At 46.1% G+C, this 13,663-nt stretch overlaps 1 protein-coding gene across 4 annotated transcripts in view; it reads right to left on the bottom strand.

Moving 5' to 3' along the window:
• LOC144122171 (protein RER1) overlaps positions 1-13,663 on the bottom strand; it is a 122,651-nt gene that overhangs the window by 62,246 nt on the left and 46,742 nt on the right. For all 4 annotated transcript variants that reach the window (XM_077655747.1, XM_077655746.1, XM_077655749.1 and 1 more), the window contains exon 4: positions 8,599-8,677. In XM_077655747.1, the coding sequence (XP_077511873.1) occupies positions 8,599-8,677 (79 nt within the window). The remainder of the gene's footprint in view (positions 1-8,598; positions 8,678-13,663) is intronic.

The following is a 13,663-nucleotide window of genomic DNA, read 5'->3' on the forward strand; positions in this document are numbered from 1 at the left end:
CTAGTTCTGTTGCGCTTTGTCAGTCTGTGTCGTAGCAGACTGAAAACAAACTGACACTACAGCACAGACAGCTTATTCAATTCAATTCAATTCTTTTATTTTTCCAGAAATAAAGGATCCTGGAAAGGGTCAAGAGCTAAAAGCTGTCTCGACAGCTTGACTAGGCCCATGACCCCCTTCTACAAGGCAGTAGTGGTTTACAGCAACAGGTAGTGTCCATATTAATTAACATCAATTAAGAAATACAAAGAACAATGAGTTATACAATAGCAGAAATGCAATTTAATTATTAACTAAACAGCATATGATTTCAAAATGTGTCTACAAAAACTGTACTTATAGTTTTAAACACAGCACAAAACCAACAAGAGAAGTTAAGCAGACAGAAATATAAAGAAAAATAGAATACATACATGTTCTTGAAAACAGCACTTGCAAATGAAAAGGTAAACACGCATAGCCATTCATTCTTTGAAAAGAAAAAACATTCTGAGTTCTTTTACGCCGCAACTCATCACACATTTATGCTCATTTAGAATAAATGGCAGATTATGCTGTAGTGACTGAAATTTATAATTATTTCGAAATTTCGGGCGCACCCAGACATCATCATTACGCGTGGATAGTGTAACATGTCTTTTTAGAGATCCTAGATTCATTAAAAAATCCTGAAAAGCTACAGTGGAAAAGCAAAAAGACCGGAGCAGGCGATATGGATACATATATTCAGCACTAATGATGTTGTAGCTTATAAAAGCACTTCGCGTGGGAGACAGGTAATCAAGGTTTGCAATATGTCGCATGATTCTCTTTTGAAGTACAACTATCTTTGCAACGTTTCCTTTTGTCGTTGTAGCCCATACTAGACCACAGTAGTCGATATGTGAAGCAAACAGTGCGTGATAAATTTGGATATTTGGATACACCGTGGGAGTCTGGAAAATCCACATTATAAGCAGTACTGCACTGTAACCAAAACATAGATTTACCACGCATTTGCGTTTTCAGAATGGCCAGCCTACCTTTCAAAGTGCACCTGACAACGCATCAGATGCACAACACTGCAATCATAGGCAACAAAGAAGTTTATTTGATCTTTTTGTCGAAGCATCGTAATGAATGAAAGACCGACGTTAATTTAGTCTGGCGTTGCGACTGAACTGTGTTGCTAATGGCTTCGCTCTCAAAAACAGTGAAGCACTTGAGCGCTTGCTTGCCGAGGTTTCTCTGAGCGCAGTAGAGGCGCAGTTTGCTGCAACAGTGTACCGCGTCTTAGCACAAAACTTCTGCTGCATTTTCACACTTTCACTAACTTCATCAGGCTCATCCTCAGATAGAGGCTTATTGCGACCATGCACCGCTGCAACGATGTCTTCGCTGTTACTTCACACACAACGCCGTCAGGGTCGGCGACGACGACGACAATGAGCTTATCTCGTGCCGGTCCTTGAAACGTTGAATATGACCGTTCAATGGGTTGAAACCATCATGCCCAAAAACGTTTGCAAGGCATCTGGCCTTGGCTTGCAATATCAAGCCACTCACAGGAACGCCCTGCACCTGGACCTTGTGAAACCGCGCAAACAAAGCGGAGTCTTCCTGCAGCTGTTGTCACAACTTGTCGTTGTTCTTCCAAATGGCGGACACAGTAGCATTGGCGACCATACTTTTTTGCCACCGTAGCCTTTTTCAAACCACTCTCGACATCCCTTACAATGCTCTGCTTGGTTTCGAGAGCTTGCCGTTTCCTGTTTTTCGGAGCAGCAGACACCATCGGAACTGAAGACAGCCGAGGCTGGTAGACTTACTCACATTGTCAGGCGACTTGCCTAAGTTGTCAACTTTTCGCTACACGCGACGACACATACCTCGCTCACGGGCTCAGGCATGACAAGATGCTGTCGCACATGCGCGCGGTACGAGCAGCCCTTGCAGCGCCATGCGCTCGCCGCCGCTCTAGCATGCGCCAGTCGGGCCGTGCCATCACGCGCTTTCAAGTTTTGTCCAATCAGGGAGGCGCATCGAAGAGTGAGAAGAAAAACGCCTGCTTTGCGACTTCTATTTTTTTTTCCATCCTCGCCTGCCATCAGCCTTGCTGGCCTTGCCTTGAACAATGCTGACAATGCTCCCCAGCCCTGCCTGTTGCCCCCTTCTTGCGCAATCTAGGAAGCTCGCTCGTCGCAGCCGCCGGTACACGGGCCGCCAGGCTTTTAGAAACCTCACTATACACGGTATCCGGTTATGCGCTGCCACGTATTAAGCGGTACACCAATACATTGAACTCTATGGGAGGCGGTTGTCACAAAAAGCCACATATAATCCAGTCCCTCATTATAAGCGGTTATGTTATAAATGGTCTAAGCCTATATTTATGAACTTTTCGAAGGCTTTCAGCAAAGTATCTCACAACCAACTACTTCACAAATTAAGCAAGATACTAAGAAATTCTCGACTAATTAACTGGCTTACAAACTACCTCGAGGACCGCAAATAATTCGATTTGTTGCTTTCAATGATCACCATCACGATCGACTTTGAGTAGACTGGCATTACCCGGGGCTCGGTACTTGGGCCTCTTCTGTTTCTTTTGTTTATTAATGTTGTGCTGAATGATATTCCCATTAAGGTAAACCTTTATGCTGATGACTGTATTATACTCCGAAATAGAGAACCCCACAGATCAGGAGCTGAACAATGACGCTTCGAGACAAGTCGTGGACTGGTGCAAAGCTTGGCAAATGTCAATGAACTTTCAGAAAACCGTTTTTATGTCTATTACATACAAGAAGCATGAACTGAAGTTTCCATATGCTACTAATAACATACTGCTCTTCAAACTGACACATTATAAGCATCTCGGACTTTTGATCACCAATGACCTCACTTGGACTAAGCACATCGACTATGTAATAGCTAACACTAACCGCAAGTTGTTCTTTCTGAGGACAGTTTTCAAACTTTCTACTCCTTCTGTCCGCCTACTCGCATACAAAACAGTAATTCTGCCGATACTAGACGATGCATGTGTTATTTGGGACCCTTTCACTAAAACACACTAACAAAAGCAGCTCCCTTCATTTATAACAAATTTGAACGTACGTCAGTGACAGAACTCTTTAACTAAAGCGGACTTGCCACCATTAACGCAAACAAACCGTATGCCACGATTAAAATTCCTCTTTCAACTTATTAACGACCACTATAAGGCAGATCTCACGGAAAGAATTTCTTTTTCATCTGGTTATGCTACTAGGTGAAGACATAGCTGCACAATAACCCCATTTACCGCGTGTAATACCTGTTTTAAGCATTCTTTCTTTCCATGAACACCAAGATTCAAAATCATTTGTGTCGACATTTGTTCCCAGTATTATTTAAAAAGGTGTTGTCTACGCTTATTTTCCAAAATGTTCAAGCTGCGTTAATCTAATTTGTTCTGTAGTACAATACAACTTAAAAAAAAAACAGCAGTTCCTAACATTGGGCCACGGTCCGCGGCGTCCTGTATAACTCCACTGTCCGATTGCAACAGTAAACGAAGTCAGCCTTTTAATGCTTGACTATCTTAAACAAGCTAGGTATCAAAACTCTACAGCTTATTTTTTTCTTGTGATAAGTTCAGGTAATAAGAAAAGTTTCGACAGCGGACTACTTTTTCGTCGTGGAGGAAATCTGTGCAGCGGTCCTGAACGTGGGCGGAGCTTCACTGCAGACTTAAGTTGTATCCGAATATGGTGTTCATTGCCTGTGTTCTTAGGCTGTGTTTACTTACCTATACCCCACCTGCAAACATCTCCAGTGGGAATTGCAGTATATGAAAAAAAAAATTCCTACATGCGGCCAGTTGCAAGGTACCATAATGTTAAAACAGTGCTAAGCAACAAGGACGAAGAAAGAAGGGAACACACACAAAGACGCTGATCTTACAACAAATTTTATTTGAAGTAAGCAGGTCATTTATACGTACACAAGAACTACGCACATACGCATGGTCAAACACAAATGTACTCTGTAGTCGAGGGTTCGACGGCATACCGTCTGGTCAGGAATCATGGCTTGATGAGGTTCACTGGTCACTGACCCAAGGTCAACAAAAAATGACGTTTCGGGAGCGCTACGGCTCCCTTGTTCACAATGAGCAACCAGCTGGACGTCCCGGGCTTTTTGTAGCGGTTACTATCGTTTTGAGGCATTTCGCGTAGATAGGGTGCAACGTGCAGTCATTCTTATTTATTGTGTTGGGCGTAGTCTGGATGATTAATGACTCGAGATTTCGGCTGGCTGATACATTCTTTTCCGTTGTCACTATATCTGCTTCATCCCAGTTAATTTCGTGACCAGTCTCTTGCGCATGCTCCGCGATTGCGTTCGTTCGTTGTCACTTTTCCTTTTCGTACATCGTACTGAAGGTACGATGGTAAAATTGGTTTACAAGATTGCCTGCGCCGACTGTTCATCAGTTTACATAGGGGAAACGAAAGACTTCAAGAGACGCCTGAAAGAACATCAGTACGATGTACGAGAAATGGTTTACAAGATTGCCTGCGCCGACTGTTCATCAGTTTACATAGGGGAAACGAAAGACTTCAAGAGACGCGTGAAAGAACATCAGTACGATGTACGAAAAGGAAAAGTGACAACGAACGCAATCGCGGAGCATGCGCAAGAGACTGGTCACGAAATTAACTGGGATGAAGCAGATATAGTGACAACGGAGAAAAAAAAAAAGAATGTATCAGCCCGCCGAAATCTCGAGTCATTAATCATCCAGACTACGCCCAACACAATAAATAAGAATGACGGCACGTTGCACCCTGTCAACGCGAAATGCCTCAAAACGATAGTAACCGCTACAAAAAGCCCGGGACGTCCAGCTGGTTGCTCATTGTGAACAAGGGAGCCGTAGCGCTCCCGAAACGTCATTTTTTGTTGACCTTGGTCAGTGACCAGTGAACCTCATCAACACAGATGTACTCATTTAAAAATGCAAATAAAAACACACCGCATCAAAGGCTCGTGCAGTTATCGCCGATATGCTATCCCCTGTGCAATAGGCTCATTTCCTTGGAGGTTATGGTTACTGAAGGTGTGCTGACGCAACAGCTTGTCTTTCTTATGATATGGAAGGCCTCTGCTATCTCTCTTGTGCGCCGGTCATTGTGCACAAACAACACTTCCGTGTCGACAAAATACGGTGTGCATTTACACGTGAAGCAATGCTTGGCTAGGTTAGGCTCTCTTTTTCCCAAGGAATTGGCGTGCTCCATGAGGCATACATTAATACATCGGCCGGACTGACCTATGTACGTAGAACCACATGACAATGGGATCTGGTAGACAATGCCAGTCCTGCACTAAACATATTGATTGACATGGTTGATGTTACACACTTTCCTCTTTCTATGTCCTTCTATTTTTCTTTGTACTGCGGCCCCTACTGTACATAGCTTATTAGGGGCTGAAAAAAGAACATCAACTCCGTACTTAGCCCCCACTTTTTTAAACCGGTGCGACAGGTTGTGAACATATGGCATGACAGTCACTCTCTTCCTTTCTTTTTGACTAGACTGCACATCTGAGGTGCGCTCAGAGGACTTCACCGCTTTTAATACTTTACCAGCACTTGACACAGTAACCGATTCCGGGTATCCTGCTTCCCTGCTCTTGCGCACCTGGGCTAGGAGACTGCTGCTCATTTGATGAAGGCGTGATTTGTTTACTGCCATACTTAAACAACAAGTAACAATTCCAGCTTTTACCAGTTTTGAATGGAACGACTTTTAGTTCAGTAGGGGCTTCTCGCTTCGGGGGTAATATTGCCAACACACATGGTCTGGTTCAAAAGTCAGTTTTAAATCAAGAAATTGCAAGCCATTTTGCTGGGGGACTTCATGCGTAAACTTCAGTCCCGAGCCATTTTGTGTAAAAACGTCAAGAACTCATGACACATATTCAAGATCTAGGGGCCTTCCAAGAACTAGGAAATCATCCACGTAACGGAAAATGTGAACGACTATTCCTGCTAATTCATTCAACACTTGTCTATCAATGCGGCTCAGAAAAATATTGCTCAGGATAGGGGCTACCCTAGTGCCTATGCAGACACCCGACTTTTGCATAAGTACTTTGCCTTCCCACATAATATACGTGTTATTGAGGTAGAATGACAACAGTTCTAGAAAGGACGCGGTTGGAATACCACAGGAATTCTGGAAGAGGCATTCATCGTTGTCTTCAGTAATACATAGCTGGACGTATTTCATGAGTTGGACATGTGAAAGTGAATAGTACAAATCAACCACATCCACACTGAAGCCAGAGCAAGGGCCGGGATTTTCATCCCTGAGGAACCTTGCCACAGCTTCCGAGTTGGGAACCATGAAAGGATCTACTACATCAAGTGCAGAGAGATGTGTGCACAGGTAAGTAGATACAACTAACTGCCAAGAGTTGCGCTCAGAAACTATTGCTCTAAACGGAATATCGGGTTTGTGGGTTTTTACCGCAAAAAACACTTCAAGCACTGAAAGCTCAGCTTCTTTAACCTTTTTTGCTAAATGTTCTAGACTGAGACTCTCCAGTAACGCAACTGCCTTCCCCTTAGATCATGCAGGCATTCTTAACACAGCAGAGGCCTTCCATATCATAAGAAAGACAAGCTGTTGCATCAGCACACCTTCAGTAACCCTAGCCTCCAAGGAAATGAGCCTGTTGCACAGGGGATAGCATATCGGCGATAACTGCACGAGCCATTGATGCGGTGTGTTTTTATTTGCATTTTAAAATGAGTACATCTGTGTTTGATTATGTGCATGTGCGTAGTTCTTGTGTATGTATAAATTGACCTGCTTACTTCAAATAAAATTTAGTTGTAAGATCAGCGCCTTTGTGTGTGTTCCCTTCTTTCTTCGTCCTTGTTGCTTGGCACTGTTTTAACATTATGGAGCATTTCCGACTCGCCCAATCTGCCGTTCTTCTGCAAGGTACTATGCAGCTCTGCACCCATTGACATTGTGCAGCTATGCTACAACGAAGAAATGGCTTGAGCTAAGCTGCAGGCAAGCAAAAGCCGTAACCGAAACCAGGCCGAATTTTTAGCGCAAAGTTTCCTGCGAGGCACAGGATAGTGCCAGTAATTATTTAATGGACAATTTGTCATTTATGGCCCAAGACGATGCCAAGAAATTATGGTGAAGCAGTTCCACCTGTGACGCAGTTAACAATGCGCTGTGTTCCGCTGGCACGTCCACATGGCAAATGCAGCAGCCTCGGAAGCTTTTTTAACATCACACCACTCAAAAGCAGTGCGATAGCTAGCAGCTTTTCTAGGTCAGAATGAGAGAAGAGCTGGCTGTCCTGCAGCAGACAGACCCCTTGCGGTGCTCTACTCACTCCCCAGGTTTTTCCCTACATGTAACGAAATATCGTGGACTTTGCTCAATTTCGTTACAACTCTACTGGCGAGGTTGGGCTCAATGCTGACAGCCAGATGGCATGAAGTTGCACTGTGCCTTGCTCTCACCGCGACATTGGCTGCTTTCAGGAAGTGCTGTGAAACCTCATTAATTCAGACTGCAAGGCAGCGGGTAAAATGTCCATCTGAAGGCCCAAGCTAACGATGGCTCCCCAAAACCTTCCAAGAGTGGTCCACATCATAGTATATTTGAATCAAGATCTTAGTCTGGGCTAGTTGGTTAATTGCTATCAATAGTGTTCGTCCCTTGCATGTCTTTTTGTGTCCTTGTTCGTTCCTCCTTTCCAAGCAAGCAATACATGCTCGAGGAATGAAAGGGAGTGAAAAGCTGTATCATGTGACTTGACAAGTCCCCATCACCCATGCGTATTCAGCAGGGCAATGCAGGTAACAGTACAATGCTGGGCAACACATACTTAACATAAACAGTTTACAAATTTTACGTCTATTTTGCAAAAACCAGTGATCTGTTTTCGTGATCAATGTATGTGGAAAAGAATGTTTTGCAGTTCCCTCAGATGAGTGCAGCATAAGTGGTGCCGTTGTGTATTAGTGCACAGTTTTGGTGCACAGGAAAGGAAAATGGAGAAAGAAAGACACCAGCAATCAGCTGTCGTCAGCTTGGCTGGCCTGTGTGCTGCCATCAGCACATGCCGTAACTCTTATGACGTGCCAGCGCCAAAATGCGAAACCGAAACTATGCGGCCAGACCATTTTTCAGCAATGAGGCCTCAGCAATGAGGCCCACAACTACCACTGCGTGCGGGCAACACTGCACCATGCAATTAAGCCTTGATGACGGCTATTTAGACCATCACTCGCTGGTTTCGGTCACATCTCTACACTGCCCTCAACTGGAGGGACCTTGTCTGAATTAAGCGATATGAGCCAAGCTGCATCCGAATTAACAAGTGCCCAGTGCCATTGACATATCTGCACATTAGCTGGGACCATGCCGGCAGTCCAAATTATCTGGATTTCTGAATTAACGGCGCTCGAGTAATGACGTGCTGCAGCTAGTTGTGGCACTGAGGTTTGTTCTAAAGGGCCAACTACTGAAACAGGAGGCACTGATCTAGCTGGCTGTGCAGCACATAGTTGTACTTCCATTGAGATGTACTCACCAGAACTTGAACTCGGGTAACCGACGAATGAATGGCCGAAACTCCTCGTTGATCTTGGTGGGAAGCTCAGGGCCGTCCTCTGCACGCAGATGCACACGTAAAGCTGCTGTCAGGGCAGCAACCAAACCACCCAACACACCCTCACCGAAAAACTAATGACGCAACCGCTCTTACGTGTGCATCCCAGGCACCGTCTGTGCTGAATCTTGCACTCAAGTGAAACACTACCACACAATTTAACAAGCTGGGCTCAACCCTGCTTCTGCCAAGTTACCTTCGTGCCCTGCGTACTATAAAACACGAACGGAAACAATTCAGGAAAAAACAATACGGGTGCACATCAGGTCTCCTTGAAAGAAGTGGCTTGCAATCTATTCCCAACAGAAACTGTACTATGGATCCACATCACATCACATCACTTTATTTTCCTTAAAGACCCCTTGCGGGGTGTTACATAAGGGGTGGGTTTTTATGAAGTACAGGTGTTCAATGCAGCCATGAATGTTCCAGGGCAGGTGATGGCAGCGATATCGTGGGGAAGGCCGTTCCAGTCAGCTGCTACTCGGCAAAAAAATGAATTAGGGAAAACAGTGGTACGGGACGTGGGCGCAAAACTTGAAGAGGGTGACTGATGCGATGGGATCTGCGCGGCGGGGGTGCGCAGATGTAGGGTTCTTGTCTGAGTGGCGAATAAAAAAACTTGTGAAATAAGACGAGACTGGCAGTGCGACGGCGAACAGAAAGATTAGATAGACCTGATTGCAATTTTAGAGATGATATGCTAACGTCGTATGAATACGAGGAATGAATGAATCTGGTGGCCCTGTTCTGCACAGCTTCGAGGGCGTTTGTTAGATATGGTTGGTGAGGGTTCCAGATGGCCGATGCGAATTCCAGTTTAGTTCTGATGAGTGAAATGTATGCTTGTAGTCTTACATGTTGAGGGGCATCCCGCAGGTGACGTTTCAAGAAGCCAAGTGTTTTATTAGCTGATGATATCAGGTTAGTCACATGCAGACGCCAGGATAAATCATTAGAAATGGTGATACCTAAGTATTTGTACGACTGGACGAGGTCGACAGAGGAGTTAGAAATTGTGTACTGGAAAACAAAAGGATTTCGGCGGCGGTGAAAAGACATATACTTACATTTGTTAGGGTTGAGTGTCATCAGCCACTGCAAGCACCAGTTTTGCACATGGTTTAGGTCAGCCTGTAGGGATTCTTGGTCAGAAGGGTTAGTGACTGAACGATAAATAACGCAGTCATCAGCAAACAGACGGATATGACAAGATACATGCTGGGGTAGGTCGTTAATGTAAATAAGGAATAACAAAGGACCGAGAACGGAACCCTGCGGGACGCCGGAGGTTACTGGAAGCGGGTGGGAGGGCTGATTATTAATGAAGACAGACTGAGAATGATGCGTGAGGAATTCTTTAATCCACGCGATGATGTTTGGATCTAGGTTCAGCTGAGAGAGTTTGAGAAGCAAGCGTTGATGAGGTACTTTGTCGAAAGCCTTAGCAAAGTCTAGGAATATGGCATCAGTTTGTAGGTTAGCGTCAAGGTTGGCGTGAATGTCATGAAGAAAAATGGCTAGCTGAGTTTCGCAGGAAAAACCTTTCCGAAATCCATGCTGGGACGGATGGAAGAAGTGATTGGAATGATTTGGCTGTAAATGACATGTTCCATTCATTTGCAGGGTACACTTGTTAATGAAATAGGGCGATAATTAAGAGGTGAATCAGTAGTACCTGTTTTGTGGATGGGAACGACCTTCCCCACTTTCCAGTCGTCAGGTATGGTTCCTTCAGACAATGATTGCGTAAACAGTGCACAAAGGATACTGGAGCAAGCTAGTTAAGCGTTCTTTAAAATTTTTGAGTTTTTATCATCTATGCCGGTAGCGGATGAGTTCTTTATTTTATCAATTATGCATGAAATTCCGCTACTGTTGAAAGTTATGGGTTCCATGGCTGTGGTGATAACAAGTGGTAGTGTAGAACAGGGCAATTCGGATTCGTCAGTAAAAACGGACGAAAAAGCAGTGTTAAATGCGTTTGCACATTCGGTATCAGTCATTGTAACACCGGCATTGTTAGTGAGGGTGATAGCGCGCGTTTCTTTTGGGTTTATCACTTTCCAGAATTTTTTAGTGTTATCGATTATCATTTTTGGTAGGTCGACTTCGTAGAAGAAGCGCTTAGCTTTAACAATCGCGGCCAAGTACAAGTGTTCCACTTCATGGTATTTTACCCACGCATTTGGGTAATAATTTGTATTCTGTTTCTATCCTCACACAATAAAAACACACCTGACTTTCAGAGGCATGATCACATGGACAGCCGAGCTAGTTGGTAGGACATTATGTGGAAACAACGCGAAACACAGCAGACAAGAAAGAAGACTGGACACATGGGACACAAGTGTCAGCACCCCACCTGTTGTTATCCATCCGCCTGAAATCTTATATCATGATGAATCTGAACGATTTTCAGTGTCTGGTTTTATCTATGCACATGCGCACCTGGTTGCAGGACTATTTGGTATTTAAGTCCTGCTTTTCAACATAATGACTTTCAGGGCTCAGAATGTTTGCTTTATCTCATCGTAACTGGGCGGCACCATAAACTATCATAAAATCATCAGATAAAGCCATGATACAACGAACACCTTTCGAAGCTGACAACAGTTGACACCAATGACACTGTGAACGTGGGCGACGCAGGGCCTCATTTGCTGCGGGATGGACAGAAAAATGTGATATAAAATTTGGAGTCTTACAATTACAAATTTGGAGAAGACGACGAAGACCTAGTGGGTGGATACGTGTCTGCTTCTAGGTCTGTGTTTTCGCTTTTCGCTGTCTTCTCGTGTGTGGCGTGGGTCGGACAGTGCCCTCCGTGAGACCGAATGCTGACGACGCCCCTGCGAAGAAATTCCCGGCACGGCGGGCGCATTCTCAAGTGAGAAAACCCAACCGGAAGCCTAAGGGGCAAGCTAGGCTTAGCTCGGCGCTGCCGAGCGAGGCCGCGCTACGCGTCTGCATGGATTCTGCGTTGTCGACGACGGCTACGCGGATGCCCGCTGTGTTGCCACCTGACGCAGCCTCCACGTCCACGCAATCGTCAGCGCCTCTGGGCCTCCAGCCTGCGCCGTCTTCCGATGCTACGACTTTGGCCTGTGACATGGACTGCTCTACCGCCTCCGTGCCCGTGGCACTCCCTCAAGAAACTGTGCCCGTCGCGCCAGTTCAGTATTCCCACCAAGGGCCGTCACCAGCGTCTGAGCCTCCTCCACAGATGCCTCCCGTGAGTCAAGGCTCTCTTCCGCCTGCTGCGAACTCGTTCCGCATTACCATCAAGCCTACATTGCGCTTTGATATGACTGCAATCCCTGCCTGGAATGTTCCAAGCCACAATTGACCATGCCCTTGGCTCTTCGAACTACTGCGGGTTTGTCGTCCATCGCCCATCGAACACCATCACGGTAAACTTGTCATCCTTGATGGACGCCCAGAAACTCTGCGCAGTTACGCGGATCCCCCTGGATGACAGCAAGCATGTCCCGGTGCAAATATATTTTGCATCTGGTCCTGACACACTCCGCTGCATGGTTTATCATGGCGACAGCACGAGCCCTCCCGAGGAGGTGCGCGCAAATATTCGCTGCTCAACTCATGTTGTATTGCAAGCACGGCCTATGGGTCGCCGGGGCTCATACCTGCTCATCCTGCAAGGCCCGTTGACTCTCCCGAAGTACCTTACCTACTACGGTGCGATCGTCAAACCACAGCCCTTCCGACCTCGTCGTATTTTTTGCTATCACTGCCACAAAGAAGGACATATGCAAAATACCTGCCCTAATCCAGCAGCTGTGGCCGACATGAATGAACCAACAGCTCATTGTGCCCTGTGCAAATCGCCGGACCATGACATTCGCTCCCCCGCTTGTCCAAAGAAGAAGCAAGCGAAGAAGTTTCACAAGTCGCCTGCAAAAATGGATGTTCCTACAAGTAATCGCTTTGCAGCTCTCGCATGTGACGACAACGACTTCCCTGAACTTCCTTTATCTGAGCCTGCTGCTCACCATACGTCTCCTCGCCAGCGTACATATGCACAAGCGGCTCACCTTCCCGGATCAAATGGTACGCCCAAACGTCCAGTGCATCCATCACATGTGGCTACCACAGATGAAGACACAGCTTTAGACAATGCAATCGCGGAGGCTCGCCGCCGACTAGACGAACTCACCCAGCGCCGGGAACAGCGTCGTTCTCAATCCTCTCGAAGAATTCTCATAACTCGGGAGCAATCATCAGAGGAATCACCTAGGGTAAGCACTGGCCCACAATCAGGTGCCGACCACCTGTTAGCCGTGACTACCCCGACAGTGGACAAGATATTAGCGCTGATGAAGCAGGTGACATCCCTCATCGTGGAAGCTCTTCGGCCTCGTCATGGATAGCGCATCATCATCGGTGGTGGTGCAGTGGAACTGTCGAGGTTTCGCTAATAAGGCCTCTGAAGTGAACATCCGCCTTCGCGACGGAAAGCTGAGGGCATGGGCGTTCCTACTGCAAGAGCATAATGCACTCCCACGCCTTTCAGGTTTCTGCGCATACCATTCACCATCTATCCCTGATCGCCGTTGCATCGCCTCCTCCCTCAGCCCAGGTAAATCTGCAATTTATATTCACAGTTCAGTTCCGCACACACCGCTCGACCTTTCACGGTGGTGCAACACACGTCAAGAGGTTGTCGCCCTTCTCGTAAAACCTGCACGCACACCCCTTATTCTAGTTTCTTTTTATAGTCGTCCTGGCTCCGCATCTCCCAATCTGGGATGGGTTCGTTTTCTACGTTCTACCAACTCGGGTATCCCTATTCTAGTTGGTGGTGACTTCAACGGCGCACACACTGCGTGGGGTTACCCATCGGATTCCTCAAGGGGTTCACACATCCAAGGGAGCTTTTCAGATCATTCCTTTCAACTTTTAAACCACCCGAATACTTCTACCCGCCCACGAGGTGGCCCGTATTCACCTGATTTGACTTGGTGGT

This window comes from Amblyomma americanum, chromosome 2, assembly GCF_052857255.1.
Source record: "Amblyomma americanum isolate KBUSLIRL-KWMA chromosome 2, ASM5285725v1, whole genome shotgun sequence".
Taxonomy (NCBI): Eukaryota; Metazoa; Arthropoda; class Arachnida; order Ixodida; family Ixodidae; genus Amblyomma; species Amblyomma americanum.